The sequence below is a fragment of the Lepidochelys kempii genome, chromosome 8 (genome assembly GCF_965140265.1).
Source record: "Lepidochelys kempii isolate rLepKem1 chromosome 8, rLepKem1.hap2, whole genome shotgun sequence".
Classification (NCBI taxonomy): Eukaryota; Metazoa; Chordata; order Testudines; family Cheloniidae; genus Lepidochelys; species Lepidochelys kempii.
This window is the reverse complement of record NC_133263.1, coordinates 83,791,869-83,811,474: the sequence shown is the minus strand read 5'-3', so window position 1 is coordinate 83,811,474 and position 19,606 is coordinate 83,791,869. Positions and strand designations below refer to the sequence as shown.

At 39.1% G+C, this 19,606-nt stretch overlaps 1 protein-coding gene across 4 annotated transcripts in view; it reads right to left on the bottom strand.

Moving 5' to 3' along the window:
* Positions 1–19,606, bottom strand: part of PIGK (phosphatidylinositol glycan anchor biosynthesis class K) — a 128,521-nt gene that overhangs the window by 82,222 nt on the left and 26,693 nt on the right. The window contains exons 9-10 of one of the 4 annotated variants that reach the window (XM_073357297.1): positions 15,903–16,075; positions 2,387–4,176 (exon numbers count right to left, since the gene is read on the bottom strand). In XM_073357297.1, the coding sequence (XP_073213398.1) occupies positions 4,101–4,176; positions 15,903–16,075 (249 nt within the window). In that variant the 3' untranslated portion in view covers positions 2,387–4,100. Of the gene's footprint in view, positions 1–2,386; positions 4,177–4,623; positions 5,806–13,303; positions 14,168–15,902; positions 16,076–19,606 lie in introns of those variants that run through there. The other 3 variants (XM_073357298.1, XM_073357299.1, XM_073357296.1) reach the window with 3 other exon arrangements.

Sequence of the window (19,606 nt, the reverse complement as noted above, 5' to 3'; positions counted from 1 at the left end):
TCACACAGAAAAGGTAAAGGAGGAATGGTGAGCTAGAAGAGGAGAGAGAGAGAAATGTAACAAAGGAAGGGAGAAGAGAGTTCTTACGTAAGAGTGGGTGGGTGAGGGACAAAGATAAACAAAGATTGAGCAAGTAGTCATTTGTCTGCCCAACAAGCAAATTCCTAGATAGTCTCACATGTTAAGTGCTGTCAAAATCTGCTGTAAAATGTACTTAGAAGCCCTTTCCAAATCTGACAATTAACTATTTTCGACATTATCCATTTGTGTTAACGAGATCTATTGCCATTATGATGTACATGTCAGTGAGCAGATAAAAGTGCTAACAGAGAATACACGCTGATTTAGGATCTGATGCAAAGCCTATAAAAATTAACTTCAGTGGGCTTTGGGTCAGATTTTTAGTTGAGTTTTTTGCATTACTCCCAATATGCATTGCTATCACACACTAACAGTTCTCTCTGATGTCAAAACTTACTAAAAAGCTACATTCATATTTACAGCAAAGTAATGTATACTGAAAACATACAAGTTATCGGTGGTATTTTTTACCAAAAATAAAATACATGTAGCAGTAAGAATCCTCAAAGCCAAACAAGCCCTAACAAAATTTCTGGAAAAAATCTAGCTGAAAAAGGAATCTGAATCAACAGCTACAATCTTGTAAATAAATATATTTTCTATGGAAACCTTGTAATGTAAAAAGTGGGTTTAAAACTGAAAATTTGATAGCATTAGTTTAGTAACCACAAACTGCAATTTGGCTTATAAATGCCAGTGGCCTTTTTTGCTGCATCAAATCGCTTAATAAGACATGCCCTCTTTTAGGGGAAGCAAAAGGGGAGCTACGGCCTGCCTGGTCTGGGAGATGCACTGGATAGTCTAATAGGAATTCCCCATCTCTAGCAACATTCCTCTTTGATAGGTGAACAACCACACAACACATGGGAACCCAGCACACCAGCAGGAATTGGAACTTATTTGCCTGATCTCTGAGAAATCTCTCAGAGAAATAAAATGGAGTTAACCTAGAAAGAGCAGAGTGTGTCATTCTGAAACTATAATGATGTGCTTCATTACATGCCACAGTGCAGAGAGGGCTCTTAGTGGAGGAGGCTGCAGGTGCATGTTTCCCCACGCAACACACCAAGAGTTACTGTTGATACAAAAGTCACTGCACTCAATATACTTACATGATGTGGCACACACACATTTTTGGACTTTGACATGATTATTGTTTTGAGGGACTGATCCAGCAGCTGTTTTGTAATCCCCATTGAAATAACTGGAGTCTGTGTGCAGGGCATTGAGTCCTGTGCAGTTGTAGGAAATATATAATTTTCAGCCTAGCCCACCACTCAGAGTCCCCTCTGCAGCACTTCCCCCACCTACTGATCCCCCACCTGGAGATCTGGAATTACACTTCCTTCAGCAACTCCACATGGAGTGAGCAGGGAGCCTTTGGCCCTAAACCAGCTCACTTCCCTAGCGGATTTACCTTCTTCACCAGACCCAACCCACAGCCTGTCTCAGGTAGTGATAAGAGAAGGGGAGAATAGCCCTTGGGTTTGCTAAGGGACAGACTCCCTCCCCTCCTAGCCAGAAGTGCTGCTTCTTCTGAAAACAGAGGGAAGGCTGAGCCACTGAATAGTACAGCGTAAAAAGAGTAGCTAGCTATACAGGGAAATCAGGACGTTCACTCCCTACAAAACCCATTAGCCCCCTAGACAGTGTGGTGCTGGAACAATTTGTATAGTGGGTGTACTGAGAGACATTGAATCAAACTGTAAACCTTGAATATAATGGAATCCACTTCAAGCGAGGGCATTCCAGCACCTATGCCTAGACACACTCCTTTACAATAAAAGAACATTTGGGAAGGTTAGGGGATAAGCATGAGAAACGAAATTGGATTTGATGTTGCGGAAAGGCAGATGTGGGGCATGAATTATCTGCTAGGATCATCTACTGATATCTCAACTAATCAATTCCCTGACACTGCAGGGACCTTAGCATTGGTGGTACCTCAGTCTCTCCTGTTTCTCTGCCTATGACAAACAGTTAAATCTTCTGAGGACTGAAATGCTTTCATCTAAATAAAAGTATTAAGCCCTATGATGGGGGTATCTGGGTGAAATTTAATGGAGGTCAAGCTAGATGATCTAACAGTCCCTTCCGGCCTTAAAAAATCTATGAAACTATGAAGTGAACTACTGATTAACACCAATGGGAGAACATGATATTAAGCATGAGGAGGAGTACAGGGGTGTAATGGAAGCAAGGAGGTATGGGGAATTCATTACAGTTTCGGAAGGTAGAGCATTAGGAGGAATTCCTCTTCTGGGGAAGGCTGGGGGCGGGGGGAAGGATATACTGACATAAGAAAGGAGTGAAGGTGTGAGCTGTTAAGTAAAGAGACCTTTAGAGAAAGGCTTAAACATTTTTACATGACTTATTATTTGCAGTTAGACAACTCTAATATTGCTCTTTTCCTTTTTTTAAAACACATTATTCTAATGAAATTTTTAATCCACTATCCAATACAGCATCATTTTCTATCGTAATGTATTTTAAATCTAGCCATCTCCTTTTATGACTGTTAGAACGCTCAATGATCCTGTCATTTTTATTTATTTTCCCTTGACTTTTCACTACGTAAATTCTACTGTACTGTATTAATTCTGCCACTGTATTTGTTCTGTTGATAGAAGTCCACTCTGTGTAAATTTCTCTTTATTTTCCATTAATAAATATAGCCATATTATATATATAAATTTTTACAGGGTTAATTAATGCCACACAGGCAAATAGAAAATACAAATATATTTACAACTACAGGAAATTAGCAATAGTACCAATAGCACTTCATGTATTAAGCTTTTAACAACTTTTCATGATCAACAAAACATTTAGTAAAACAACAATTACATTTTTGTGTTGCAACAACTTGATGTTAAACACAAATGCGGTAGATATGTAATTACCAGGTTTTTTTCATAAACAGTATGTGGAACTTATCCTAAAAGGTTTCAGATAAACAGAATTGCTTGGCAATTTACAGCACTCCTACAGATAGATTCACAACCCCACAGATGAAGTACTGATCCCATTTCAGAACAGGAATCTGCTAACTTATATGTATCCTGTGACGGGTTCAGTCACAGAGACCTCCTTGGGACTGTCACCTGATGTGCTGAGACTACCTCTGAGCCCGTTTTCTCTGCCAGTTTGGGCCTCCACAACCCTGTCTTGTTGAGCCAGATATGCTAATCTGCTGCAACACAGACCGAGGGTTTGACCCACACCCCCAAAAGCTGCAGACTTAACTGAAAACGGCTTAGCAAGTGCTCCTGTCTCTAGCACCCAGCTCCTAATGGGATCCAAACCCCAAATAAATCTGTTTTACTCTGTATAAAGCTCATACAGGGTAAACTCAAATTGTCCTCCCCCTATAATACTGATAGAGAGATATGCACAGCTGTTTGCTCTCCCAGATATTACTTACTTACTCTGGGTTAATAAAGAAGCAAAAGTGATTTTATTAAATATAAAAAGTAGGATTTAAGTGGTTCCAAGTAATAACAGGCATAACAAAGTAAGTTACCAAGCAAAATAAAACAAAACATGCAAATCTAAGCCTAATACAGTAGGAAACTGTATACAGATGAAACTCACCCTCAGAGATGTCCCAATAAGCTTCTTTCACAGACTAGACTCCTTCCTAGTCTGGGCCCAATCCTTTTCAGAACAACGTTGCGGCTTATGGCCTGGGTCCAGCAATCACACCCCCATAGTTACAGATCTTTGTTCCAGTTTCTTTCAGGCATCTCTTTCAGGTGGAGAGACCATCTCTTGAGCCAGCTGAAGACAAAATGGAGAGGCTTCCAGGGCCTTTTATATTCTGTCTCTTGTGGGCAGAAACCCCTTTGTTCTTCTGCGCAAAGTAACAGCAACAAGATGGAGTTTGTAGCCACCTGGGCAAGTCACATATCCATGAATGATTCAGCTTTTTGCAGGCCAATGCCATAGTTTACATGTTAGTTTGAACATTCCCAGGAAAGCTCAGATGTGGATTGGCATCTCTCAAAGTCCATTGTAAGTTAAGTGTTTCTTGATTGGGCACTTACTGAGAATAGTCCTTTCTCAAGAAGCTGACCAAATGCTTCACTGAGGCTACTTAGAATCAAACACATTGAGATACAAGTACATAGCCAATATTAATAAATTCAAATACAAAAATGATACACACATACAGACAGCATAATCATAACCAGCAAATTACAACCTTTCTATAGACACCTTACGTGACCTCCTTTGTACAAGATTTGGTGCAAGTGTAGGATCTTGGTTGCAACAATGATCTATACGGTCACAGTTCTTGTCAATAACTTCACATATACATTATTTTTAATGATAAATTTTACTTAAAGATATTTTATATAAAAACTAGGGCTGTCAAGCAATTTAAAAAATTAATTGTGCAATTAATCGCACTGTTAAACAGTAATAGAATACCATTTAAATATTTTTTGATGTTTTCTACATTTTAAAATATATTGATTTCAATTACAACACAGAATACAAAGTGTACAGTGCTCACTTTACATTTATTTTTGATTACAAGTATTTGCGTTGTAAGAAACAAAAGAAATAGTAGCATATGTACTCATTCATAAGCCGAATATTTTTGGTAAAAAATTGACACACCAAAGAGCTGGGGTTGGCTTATAAATGGGTCTACACCAAAATTTGATGATTTAAAACTCTATGAAATCATTGAATTGAATATCTAATACATTGTTGTTTTGTCTATTTGGAGTGTCTACAGGCACAGAGCCCCTCAGCTCCCTGTGGCTGCGGTTAGCTGGGAGTGGCGAACCTCGGCCACAGAGAGCTGAGGGCTCCATGCCTGCAGATGCTCCAGGTAAACAAAATGTCCCAGCCTGCCAATGACTTACCCTGATGGGCCGGGAGCCATAGTTTGCCAACCCCTGAAATATAGGGTCGGCTTATGAAAGGGTCATACAGTTTTTACTATTTTTACCTATCCATCTTGGGGGGTCGGCTTATAAACGAACAGCTAATGAACGAGTATATACGGTATATTTCAATTCATCTAGTATAAGTACTGTAGTGCAATCTCTTTATCATGAAAGTTGAACTTACAAATGTAGAATTATGTACGAAAAAAACTGCATTCAGAAATAAAACAACGTAAAACTTTAGAGCCTACAAGTCCACTCAGTCCTACTACAGCCAATCGCTCAAACAAACAAGTTTGGTTACAATTTGCAGGAGATAATGTGGTCCGCTTCTTGTTTACAATGTCACCTGAAAGTAAGAACAGGTGTTCACATGGCACTGTTGTAGCTGGTGTCTCAAGATATTTACGTGCCAGATGTGCTGTAGATTCATATGTCTCTTCATGCTTCAACCACCATTCAAGAATACATGCATCCATACCAATGATGGGTTCTGCTCGATAACAATCCAAAGCAGAGTGGACTGACACATGTTCATTTTCATTATCTGAGTCAGATGCCACCAGCAGAAGTTTGATTTTCTTTTTTGGTGGTTCGGGTTCTGTAGTTTCCGCGTCGGAGTGTTGCTCTTTTAAGTTATCTGAACGCATTCTCCACACCTCGTCCCTCTCAGATTTTGGAAGGCACTTCAGATTCTTAAGCCTTGGGTGGAGTGCTGTATCTATCCTTAGAAATCTCACATTGGTACTTTCTTTGAGTTTTGTCAAATCTGCTGTTAAAGTGTTCTTAAAACGAACATGTGCTGGGTCATCATCTGAGACTGCTATAACATGAAATATATGGCAGAACATGGGTAAAACAGAACAGGAGACATACAATTTTCCCTCAAGGAGTTCAGTCACAAATGTAATTAACACATTATTTTAAAAAGAGCATTATCAGCATGGAGGCATGTCCTCTGGAATGGTGGCCGAAGTCTGAAGGGGCATATGAATGTTTAGCATATCTGGCACGTAAATACCTTGTAACGCTGGCTACAAAAGTGCCATGGGAATGCCTGTTCTCACTTACTGCTGACTGCTTCTTACTTACAATGTCACCTGAATCTCCCATAACTTGTTTGTCTTAGCGATTGGCTGAAAAAGAAGTAGGGCCGAGTAGACTTGTAAAACTTTAGACCCAACATTGTTTTGTTTTGAGTGCAGTTATGTAAAAAACAAAAAAAAAAATCTACATTTGTAAGTTACACTTTCACAATAAAGAGATTGCACAACTGTACTTGTACGAGATGAATTGAAAAATACTATTTATTTTATCATTTTTACAGTGCAAATATTTGTAATCAAAAATAATAATATAAAGTGAGCAATGTACACTTCGTATTCTGTGTTGTAATAGAAATCAGTATATTTGAAAATGTAGAAAAACATCCAAAAATTTTAATAAATTGCAATTGGTATTCTATTGTTTAACAGTGTGATTAACCGCGATTAATTGTTTTAATCGCAGTTTAATTTTTTGAGTTAATTGTGTAAGTGAAGTGCAATTAATCGACTGCCCTAATAAAAACCCACATCCTCCTTTCCTTCTCCTGACCTAAAGAAATCACAGATTGATAATACAAAAACTGTTTCCACATTCAGCAGCATTGAGTTAATCCTGCATATTACCTCAGGGCACTACCTAATAACCCGCAATGTTTCTAGGTCAGTTTTCGAAATTAAAGAGTGATGACACAGTTTTATGCTTAACAGTACTGCCATCTTCTGGTTCAAAATACCACCCAGTTCTAACACACAATTACTACTGGAGCTAATAAAGTTACATAAACCATTTCAATTTATCCTATTGGAGAGACAGAATACTCAAAATCAGATTTCCCCTACAAAAATAAACTTTCAATATTTTAGTGTTATTGGTTTATACTGTAAAAAGGAAGGAAAATGCTGCCAGAGAACTTAGAGTTTGATTTAAGAATATTTACTTTGTATATTTTGACATTGGATGTGCTGCCAATTTGTGTTTTAACAGTTATAAAGCTTTAACTCTTTGAATCTCATTGTCTGTCATTAAATAATTACACTGTTCAACACACACACAATTTCCTGAAACTATGAATATGTAAACACATAAAAATGCTAAAAAATGCTTAAAAATAAACATTATCTATCAAAATCATAAAAATATAAATAAAAACACCAAGCCTACACCTATTGTGTGAAAAGTAGAAAGCGTTATTTCTAGCTAAGGAATATCTTTTACAGATATTTCCCATTCCATTAGCTGTGTCTGAAACTTAACTTCCAGGGATTTAGCCCAATTATCAATATGAACTTCCACTATTTGTTTTAGGAAAGTATTAAACAATGAAGCTTAATTATCAAGGATAACAAAGCTAAAAATGACTTTACTTTATCGTGAATTCACTTTACACTATCACTCGCATGTGAAAAGGACATCCCTAATTTGTACTGTCACCTCCCTGGGTAGAGATCTCCTCCTCATGACAGGAACTGAAAAGGAAGAAGTGACCTACCTGGCTAGTGAGAGCTCCTACCTGAGTCTGACAGACGGAAGGCTCGAAACTTGATAAACATCTTAAACTCTGCAAATCCCACTTGTCTAAAATATGGGATTTCTTCCACCCCTTACTGTTTCCATCAGATCATTTTAGTTCACTTAAAAAGGGATTTTAAAAAAAAAAAGCAACTGAGACCTCAGGATCCCAAGACCTTCTATTTCTGTGCTGAAACTGGCAGCTCTAGGTTCAGTCTGTGCTGAGGTGTTTGTAAAGTGAAGCCTATGAAGTTTCAATAGCTCTGATTGAAAGTGCTCTGAAGAAAGAAACGAGTATTTTTTTTTAAATGAAACTTTTATTCTACTCACAAATATTTCACTACTTGGATGTGGGTAGAAAGAAAGCTTTTTCTTTTGGGTAATTAATGGTTTCACTTCACAGAAGTCTCAACCCAAACCAAGTGAAACTTCAAAGGTTATACACATCAGACATCATAGCTGATGCTCAAGGTGAAATTGCCAGCTGTAATCTGGTAGCACAGCTATAGTTAACGAGCTGTTGTGTGACTGTGTAATAAGATAACAGCTAAGCAATCATGTAAAACAAGGACAAAGTTCCACTGAAGAGTTCTGGCAAAGTCAAAGCAGAGAGGGAGAAAGAACCTTGAGTGGTTTGCCATCTGTATGATCCCAAATGGAATTTCCTTGTAATACAAGGCTGCATTTTTATTATTTATTACCTGTCAGGAGTAAGCAGCATTTTAAAAAAACAGTCCTTATCTCTTTGAATTAATTATGTGCATTAGACTCTAGCAAGTTCAAATGCAAGCAAGAGCCCTTTTTTCTGCCGACTATTAAAGGCTGAATTGGATTCACATCTTCCTCAAGGGCCTCCATTTCCTGAACAATGCTAAAGGTTGAGAAAATGGAACGAGCTTTGGAGAAAGACACCACCAGTAGGATAAACAAACAGCTTGAGCAAATGAACAAGAGGGGCCTACAGGCAGCTTCTGGCCTAGATGGTGAGGATGTGCTGATTCCTATGGCACCCCAGCTACAAATTAAATCTGCCCTTGCCTGGCAGAACCCCTTGTGAAGGCAGCAGCATAAACACTGCTTGTACTCCTGAGGATGAAACCTCCTAGAGCGACAACTGCTTCCACTGGCACAGTTTGACCCCATTATGCTATCTGGGGTAACTTTAGTCCAATATTAATTGCACAGGTAGAAGCTAAGTTGAGTAAGGGATGGATAATCCAGTAGACTTTTTAGTTTGTCCAGTGCTCAGCAGGTATGCCAGAAACGTGATTCTATATGATAAGTGGGATTTTCACTACCTATGGATATCTGTGAGCCAGAAGGGGAGAGACATTGCATCAGGGATTCTGATAACATCATGCTAACTTCGAATGAAATGACATAGCCTATGAATATATCTTTGCTGCAGAGTTAGCCCAGGCTCTCGCTCAAGCGTCATCCTAACCCTGCTCCAGTACATATATAAAGCCTCCCACCTGAGTTAAGTGGTGCTTTCAACCCAGCCTAGCTGGCACAACTGAGGGTGTGGGTTAGAGCATGGGTTCTGTTTTCATTTGGGCTCATAACCTTCCAACTTTGTAGTGAGGAGACAGGCTAAATCACATGAGTGCTATCAGTCCTCTAATGCCTTCCCCCCACGTTCACAGAAGGGGAGACAAGTTTTCCCACAATTTTCTCTCTCTTTGGTAGAATAAAACTCTGTAAACCAGAAAATGTTTACAGAGTTAAATAATAATGCTGAAAGTTAAAGTGACTAGGTCCGAAAGCCTCATGCTAGAGGCCTCAGGGCCTTGCCTCACCCTGCCCCAGAAAAGAATAGAGGAGAAGTATTCCAAGCAGCCTAGCGTGGCTACAGGGGAGCAGCCAATCAGAAGCTAGAAGGGCCATATAAAAGGAAGCAGCAGAGGCAGAGCAGTTAGTTGCTGCCTGGAACTCAAAGAGGCAGCTCTGGGTACCTGACTGGCTAGAAGTGCAACAGGACCGCAGACAGCTCACTGCAGGCAGGACTGAGCCCAGGAAAGGCTGCCAAAATTGGGTGCTTGGCTGGCTGGAAGTGCGGCAGGACCATGGACAGCTCAGTGCAGGCAGGCTGAGCCCAGGGGACTGAGCCCAGAATCTAGCAGATTGGGCGACGGTCCCATGAGGGGCACTGGTGGTCTGGTTGAAGCCTAGGGAGGGCTGCTAAAAGGACGGCAACCAAAATGGGCCCCTATTGGGCTGGTAAAGATGACAGTATCTCCAGGAGGAAGCATTTGTACTACAGCCCCATACCAGGGCTGTGAACAAAAACTAGAGGCTGTGTACCCAGAAGGGGGGGTCAGCATGCGTGTGACTTGGCCAGAGGGCTGAGTCACTGAAGACTTGCTGAAAGAATCATCAGCCAGGGAGAGTGCCTGCGAAAGATGGATGCTACCCCATTCAGAACTGAAAGAAAAGAAGACTCATAGCTGACTAGAAGGGAACGCTTGCAACAGGCGGGTGCCGCCCCATTCTGAAAGAGAGATCGCAGCCATGTACTGGCCAGAGAGGGGTGCTTGTGAAATGCAGGTGCCGACACCATTACAGTGACCCAGAAATGGGAGAAACCACGGAAGGGGCTTTGAGTTCTTTTTTAATTATGTTATTGTAGGGTACCTAAAGATGTGTCCCCTTCTCTCCTCATTCTACAATTTTTATTTATTTTATATTTCATATTAAAAATTCAGATTTGGCTTACCCAGAAATCTCTGTGGTGGCCGGAGAACTAGCAAGACAAACCCCACATGAAACAAGAGGGAGTGATTTTGAAAAAGGAAAAGCAAATCCAAAAAAAGGCACAAACCTCATTAAAAAACATTTTGTAGGCCACCTTAAAAAAAAAAAGATTTAAAAATATGTATTATACCCAGTAATCAAATGTATAAATGTGTACAGATTAAAATATTTTATATTTATATAAAAATATGCATTACACATTTATAAACATCTATGTATAAATGCTACAGGGAGTGCTAACTCAATACTGAGTTACTTTCTTATATTTTCTTTGCAAAGCTTTTTCCTCTTTAAATGTTAAGGAAAATATTATGCTTGCTTAGTAAAATTAATATAATTTCTGTCCTTTGCAGTTCTTTAAAAAAACTTTTGAATAACGTTATTTGTTATACAGTTAAAGGAAAACGTAAAGAATCTTTTCATTGCAGAATTTTTAAGATGCTAAAAGAAGTCCTATTCCTAAAAAGCCATTAACACGCGACAGAAGCAATAGGGTAAAATATCAAAAGAGAACCCTTAGCTAGTCCATCTAAACATTTGAAAGGCTCAGAGTTAATGTTTTGGTATATAAAGTAATGAGTTCAACAACTTAATTTACCATTAAAACAATTTTTTTTTTGAAGACCCCTGAATAAGCACAGCATTAGCCAAAATAACCTCATGAAGAACGGAATGTACATTTAAATAAGCTTCCTTTCTGCCTAAATTATGTTAGTAAGATCACTTTGGCAACATATTTGAAAAAAAATGTTTATTTTTTAGACTTTACTGTCAGTTTCACTGCAAGTAAACACAGAGGGTTGAAAGCCAGAACACATACATAAAGGGTATATGCCAATGATTTTCTTCTCAAAATCTCATATCCACATACCAGGAAAAATAAAAATCTTATTTAGAAATACCCTTTAGGCTCAAAGTTTGCTCATGATACAATCCCTATAAAACAGTACAACCAATCTACTGCAGCCAGCCTAGGGAATAGAGATAAGGACACAAATACTAAATAGGAGATTTTAAAAATATGCAAATTATCTTCATAATATAAAGTGAGGGTCCCAACTCAGAAAGGTAATTCAAGACAGAGGAATTATCTACAAAAGAGCTCTTCCAATTCCAGATACCTTGGAATACCTAAAATCCTTACATTAAAAGATTTCAAAAGTTTCCATTACACCAATTTTTCAGAATTGTCTCCTGTATATTGGTGTAATCATGGGAAAGGGTGATACTCTGTCATGCTATATTACTTAATGAAGTTTATTGAAGGTATTTGTTTATTGTCCAGGCACAGCAATCACATTAATTTTAACAGTGGTCAAATATTCAAGAGTTCTTAAGTGATTTAGTATTTTAAGTCCCATTTTCAATATGCAGAAAATTTGTAGGATTATCACTGGGAAGACCATTGACCCACATATTTAAATTAGAAACTATGTTTATGTTCAGCTAGGGAAAATTAAATAGGTAATCTGGACTGTAAATGTTCAAAGTGTCTCATTACAAGTTAATGTCATAGAAAAGTTCTACTGCTTTCTAACATCACCTTCATCAACAGCTGTACAGAAGGTTTAATAAATTCCTCAGACAAAATCCCACATAATAAGCTTTTTTAGTATAGCAGGCCCTGCAAAGTTGTATTTCAGTACAGCATTGCTTTTTTAAAAAATTTTTTTTAAAAACTCTCAGACTCAATCACAGCACAGCCCACTCACGAATACAAAAAGTGTGGACAGCCACTCATTCCATTGTATACCACATGAACTGCCTTCACCGCCTTTTTTTTCTGTTCCCACTGACTAATGTTCAGTCGCAACTACAACAATCACTTACATCCAAAAGTAAGATTAGGATGGCACTTACTGAATTGCAGTCTTAATTTAATGTGATATAGAAGCTGGAAGAAGAGCCAGTATAAGACCAGCCAACCTACCCAGGGCCAACCACTAAGTGATCTGTGGAGCACAGCAGTCCACAGTTTGACGAACTCTGATCTCTACTAATTACCATTTCACACTATTGTCCTTCTACATGTCTAGCACCTCCTCATCTTTGCCTCATATCTCAGTCCCCCTCCAAGCCAGGGACTGAGGGTTGTGACAAGGGTGTGTTGAGAAGGAGGATGATCTGCCAGACATTTAAAGAGGACAATACTGGGAAATGGTAATGGGCAGATAAATTTATTCCTAAGTTTTTTTTGCACTTAAAGTTACTTTTCCTCGCTGTTCACTGTAGTGAAATATAGCTTTGAAGACTCTTCCATGCTGAGAGCTAATTCATTTGAGGAATTTATTAAACATTCTGCACAGCTGTCTTTGAAGGTAGTTCCAGAAAGCCACAGAACTTTCTACACTGCTCCAAAAGGCTTTTTCTATTTTTTTTTTTAAAAAAGTTATGTTTTAAACCATACCAACAGAGCTACTGAAAACTGAATCCTGAAGCACTATAAAATACATTGCTGCTTGAAAAAAAACATTTGAATACTGTAGAACACCTAATATTATTTTACAAAAGACCAGCACACAGTAGATCCATATGCTGTATACACCAGATAATAATACTACAAATCTAACATACTAGACTAGAAGCATCAAATATGGAGGTGTCTCCCACTTACGCTAGAACTCACCTACCTGTTACTACTATACTTTGTCCCTTAACTTACCTACAAGTCAACACCAAAAATCAGATTTTTCAGGCCAGAAGGAAACACTATAGTCATCTAACCTAACCTCCTCTGTAATACAGTCTACAGAATTTCATCCAGGTGTACTTCCTTTGTGTGTGTAAGTAATAATATTAAGAAGTGTCTAGTCCAGGGGTGGCCAACCTGTGGCTCCGGAGCCACATGCGGCTCTTCAGAAGTTAATATGCAGCTCTTTGTATATGCATCGACTCTGGGCTGGAGCTACAGCCACCAGCTTTCCAATGTGCTGGGGGATGCTCACTGCTCAACCCCCAGCTCTGCCACACGCCCTGCCCCCACTCCACCCCTTCCCGCCCCCTCCCCTGAGCCTGCGTACCCTTGCTCCTCTCCCCTCACTCCCGCTGAGCCTCCTGCACACTACGAAACAGCTGATCGGGAGATGCAGGGAGGGAGCGGGAGGCGCTGATAGGCGGAGCTGCCAGTGGGTGGTAGGCAATGTACATTGGTAAATTCTGGCTCCTTCTCAGGCTCAGGTTGGCCACCCATGGTCTAGTCATACACACCAAGCCAGTACAAGCATGTGTGCCTGGCATCATAATAGTTCCATACTCATAACAGTACTTCTTCAGGACTAAAAATTAAAGATTTACTGTACCTGACTGGAAAAGAGGTCCCAGAACCTGCCTCTACCATTATGCAGAAATTGGAAACCAAAGCAGTTGTTTTACATCCTATCAAGCTCCAAAACTTCTACTATTTTCCTAATGTTGCTTCCACTCATAAAAGATAAAAACTACCTTGACCTTAAGAATATGAGTTAGAAGAGGTACTAAGGCAGTTTCAGTGTTAGTTTAGGCTTTGATCTGTATTTCAATGCAAAATGTGGAGACCGAATACAGCATGAAAACAAAATGCAACTATATTAATACAAATTACACTAAGTTTTGAATTAAGTGAGATTTCATTTCCCCTCTCCCCCCAAAAATGCACCTATGTTGCACTAACTTTCCCTCAAACTCTCAAAAACAGCTATCCATTATCCCTTTCCATAATACAGGGTGATATTTCATACCATGAGCAATTCTGTACAGCGTTCTAAGAAAAATGATGAATCACAAAATATTTATATCCATATCTATAGCTATCTATATACATAAATCAGTCTATAACTGGATTCATATTTCTTCCTGGTAGATGGCAACACAGTGTTCTCAGGTCATTTTACAAAGGGCTGTAACAGAAAGGCAAATACAACATGACGGAAACTCAATAATACAAATCAGTCATCTTGTACATGCTCCCAATAGATGGCAACAGAGTACCAGAAATACAATGAACCTAAGGCCTTGCTTAACTATTATTGAAATAAGAAGCCATCAAAATGGTTATCAGTGGGCCCACTCCAACAAATACTTATGCCTAACTAACTTTACTCACATGAGTAGCCTTACTCAAGCCCATGGTACTATTCCCATAAGTAAAGCTACCCAAGGGCACAAGTGTTTATGCAGGATCAAAGCATCTATTAAGAAACCTGGCAGAGGGTTGGGGGTTTTTTTGTGTATAGCAAGCTACCTCATTGACCATCTCAGAGGAAAGATGAAGACGTATAGAGTTTACTAGCAGTGATATGAAGTAAATAAATGTTTGTGGCCTATTTAACAAGAGCTTCTAATAAGGAAAGTAAAAACTGGTTTGTTAAAAAGCTTTTGTTGATGGCCATATCTTGATCTTTACAACATAGTTTAGAAAAGGGAGAATTTTTCAACAAGTAAGTATTTAGCCCCCAAATTCCCATTTTCCAGGCACTTTTCAGCTTTCTTCAGACAGAATGATCAGCCATACATCATTTTGCTGCGTGAAACTGGCTAGGAATTAGGCCAAAGTGATGTCTGAAAGTACAGTGACTGAGTTTAGAGACAACTATAAGAATTCTTTAGAGCCTTAGATTTTAGAAATATTTATCTCAAAGTATCAATTTAAACTGAAAACTAGAAGTCCTGTTTTTATCATACAGTACTTAAGAGAGAATACACTTCGTCAATTGGCTGACACTCCCTGTATCCCCTCACTCTCTCATGTATACATACTACATGGAGCTCAAAATATTATTGCAGAGTTGCTTCTCTGTGGCTACTTCTCAAGATTTAAAAGCTTTATTTTCAAATAAAATATCATATTAGAAGACACAGAAGGCAATCCTCTGGATTTTCAATGGAAAATTAATCTAAAAATAAAAGGGACAATCACATTCCCCCAGAGGAGGGGCTGAGATATTTTTGGTGCAGGCCGGTATAGAGAGGATTTTGTACCTTTAATGAGAATCCTAAATCCACCACAATTTTATAAAAATAAACATGGACAGTGCAGACTGGGCTTGCACGCTGAACAGGTGCTGTTGGGTGCCAAAATGCAGCAGCATTATATCAGCTATAAAATTCCTTATGGCTGGATTCTCTAGTCTAAAGCCACTTTGTGCTATGTAGCCCTAAACCATTCAGACAGCCATGGGGAGAATTCCTCTTGCGCAGGTGTTCTCTGTACCAGTGGCTAGATGGAAGAATGAGGCTCAGCTGCCTATTGGACCCAGCGCCCGTCTCCCCCACCCCCACCTCACATTGCATAAGAGGAAGGAGGAGGATGTGTTGGAGTGGTACAGGAATGGGGGCATGGCAGAGCAGAGCTTCACCCTGCCTGACCCCACCCTGCCTGACCCTCCAATGATGCAAGTTAGAAGTGCTCCTATTCACCCCTAACTTGCGCTGGAGCTGTGCTGCCCTGAATAAGGGAGTTGCAGCCCCCCATGTCAGATGGAGTGGAGAATCAAAGCCTTACTCATTAAAATATACTGCATGTTCACAGACTTCATATGGAGTATAAAACAGGTGGGTACAGCTACAGTATATGTTCTCTATACATGAAGGTATATGAACCAAAACTGAAAAAAAAAATATATATATATATACCTGATTTCCAAGCCAACTAAGTTAGGATCCAGAGCAACAGTCTCTGTTGTAATTTCCACCTTTCGTACACTGCCAAAGAAGTCTGTTATTAGAACATTCTGAGGATCTCTCTGAAAAAGATCAGTCCGGTGTCCAGGTGTAGAAACACACAAACTTCTAGGGCATACCTGAAACTGAACATAAAAAGGATAGTTACGTTTTCTCTCTCACATTTACTCTTTAAATTAGTCTCTGTTGGTGTCTGTCAGAATATTGTTGGGAAAGGAGAGACAATCGCTAAACAAAATAAGCATTGATTTTACAGGTATCAATAACACATGCAATGGTTTTGCACACTTAGAAAAGGCGATTTAACTAAAGAACTAAGAAGTGCTGCTTTGTCATGATTATGCATGTAGAAACCTCTTCCGCTCTTGATATGCATGTAACTCCCATTAATATTAATTTTGTCATTAGAGTTAAAGAGGAGTTATAGGCAAATCTTCTGGGAGAAAACAAGCCGTTCATCAGAACAAGCTGTTTTTCAGTGTACATGTGGCAACTTCTGAAAAATAATAGTAGGTGGGAATCCTATAGGTTGATCAAAGGGAGGCAAGTGAGGCTAGATAAGTGTTCACACAGCCTTGGAAAGTCTACTCAGTAGCTAATTAAAAAGGTTGCAAAAATTAAGCAAGAAAATTTGGATTCTTGACATAGGTCCAGAGGAGCCAAAATCCCAATAGTTGTTTCCCTTCTACAGCCTATAAATTAACTATGAATTAGAATCATCACATATTAAAAATAATTTAGACTTATTTTAAGTTAGTGTAGATGTGTCTGCAGCTCACACAACATATTATCCAGAGATCAGTGCCATTGCTATGCTGAATTCCAAAATGCATCACTGACACTCCTGTAAAGGCACAGCCATCAAGGGAAGGAGGCAGTAACAAACTTATCCAGGTTTTCTTTAGACACCAAGAAATTCGATATAGCAAAGACTATACTGAGAGTATGTAGGCATCAGTGGGGACAAACTCAACTTAGTATTTCAAGTGGCTGTAAAAGTTTATTAAATAAGTAATACAACAAGACATATGGTTCTAGCAACCTCTGAAAGCAGGGGCACAAAAGGAGATGATAGCATCACTGCTTATGCATCATTGCTGTCCAACCTCTTCTCCCCCCAACCTTTCCATTTCTGTAAACACGGCTTTTCAGATCTAGACATGTACCTTCTTTCCAAAACCATAACAAATCCTCCTAAACCCATGGTCTAACCAGGTGTGTATTCCCATTCAAAGTATCGCACTAGGGTATCTCCAAATCTCACTTAGGTATGTGGGAACATCCCACCTTTCTAACCTCTACAGGCAAGGGATGGTGGGTTACTGCCCAGTCCATGAGAAGCCACTTGATCATAAATTAAACACACAACATTATTAGGGCTGGAGAGGACTCTGGCTATAATTCTTGCTGCTAGGACCAAGTACCCAAATTACAATCCTCCAAAACACAACAAATGCAATCCAAGACCATTTCCTTGCCATCGCTTAGGGAAAGATTTATGAATATGACCCCACTCTCCTGATTCTCAGTCTTCCGCTCCCCAGTAGATATTGCTGCCTCTGATAGGCCATAGGAAATACAGAACCAAATGGAGGAGTGGAAGGTGAGAACAGTTCCTTAGTGACAGAAAGAGAAAGAGCAAAGATTCCTCCAACTACTGGCCCCCGTTTAAGGATGGCAACAAACTACCAGGCAGCTGGACTAGTATTTTCTCTTCCCATTGGAACATCATGATGTACTAGACTAGTAACTAGATGGTGCTGGCTCTTATCAGTTGCTTTTATTACCACTGGAAAAAACAGTGTTTGAACCAAAAGGTGTTGCCAAATATCTGCTTTTAAAAAAAACAGGAGGAACATCTAATAATATTTCCTATGTACCTGGCAGAAAATATGCAAAAAGCCAGACAACTATGTCACCAGCCAGGTATCCTGGGGCTCACCATAACACAGCTTATATAGCATCATGTAGCAGTATAGAAAATACAACAGTTAGGTAGCAATAAAATCAGAGTGGTCCATTTGATGAGACCTATTCATAAAAGATATCAGAGAAAACAGAACCTTCACTTCCACATAGCTGCCTATACCCATGTATCTTCCATCCCATTTACACTTGGGGTGCACACTGGCTGCAGAGCTAGAGTCATCTTGGAGGATTACATCTGTGTTTTTAAGCATGGCACTTACATTGAACTATGCTACTCTCCAGACTCTTTGCTAACTCACCAACTCTGGATCCCACCCATGCCTTACCAATTCTTCAAAGCATTTTGCCTTTTCTTGCAGGCAACCCCTTCGTTTACTGTTCCAACTTCATTGTATACTGGCACAGGAAAGTGATCAGAAAGAAGAGAGAAGTCTAGTTTTCTATGGTTGTTCTTAACCAGCATTAGCAGCTCTGGAATTGGGGAGACACAAGAGCTGGGCACATGGATGAGTTTGGCTGTATGTCTTCAGATAAGTGAGTACATAAGAGATTTCCCCTGTGGCCATCTTGCAATCACAGCTTCTTAAAGAGAAAGATCAATTATTTTCCTTCGCTCTTAGCTCCTCAAAGAGCACAACCTTAAAAATCTAAATCTTTAAAGCCCATGAATATCCATAATATTTGTTTTGTTTTAATTCACAAATTATTCAAGACATAAGTCTTCTATACTGCAGCTATGCCATAAAGCCACTGCACTGGCTAGGAATGTTGTAAAACATTGAGTAACCGTAACAATTTTATATTTCTGTAATGTCAACACCACCACAAATGGAGGTGTATAAATGATTCAACAAACTACCAATGACTTTTCAAAGCACATCATCCATAACTTTTATTTATCAGTTCCCAACAATTTCAAACCTAGCACCAAAGGGTTTTTGATTGAAGTTGACTCTGTTGCAAACAGCTTCAAAGACCTCAGAGCAAAAGCTGCTTACTAATTCTTCTTTATGTTAACTACTGAAGGCACATGACATCAACACTTCTTTTATCTGGAAGCCCATTAATCCGCTCTCTTATTGGTGAAACAGTCATGACAAATTCTTCCATTTTATTCCTATAAAACTGCCAATTCAAAAAATCCTCCCTCTCTTTCAACAGGCACATTCTAGGAGTGAATGAAATCTGTGATGAACTGTATATGAAAGGGATTTAAAAAACACATCTTTAAAAACCCAAAACCATCCTCCTTTAGGGTCAATTGTGTTTTTATCAAAAGCCCAGAGGAAAGGGTGCTGTGTCAGCTGCACTGCCCCAGGAATTTCTCAGGAAGCAGTCTGCAACTCTGAGTGCATCCCTTCTCTACCTAGCTCAGTGTACCTTCCTCCATCATGCTAATGGACCTGTAGGCACCAATGAAAATAAAATCATAAGAAGTATACATTGTCTAACAGAAAATAACCAGTTTGCCCCGGAAAGGGTTAAAGTTAAGGTAACTGCAGAGGATAAGTAATTACCAATTCAATTATTTCATTGATCTGCTCACCTGAAGAGCATATTTTGCTTCCAGAACTACAGATTTTATTTCAATCCATTGTACCTACATTCACCTCTAACTGCAACAATAAAATTCAGTTTTGAATCCATGAGAAGAGTTTTGCTCTGCTAAGCATAGATAGCAAAACCATTCTCTGCCTTTTTAGGCTTGAAATCAGTCAAATATCAAG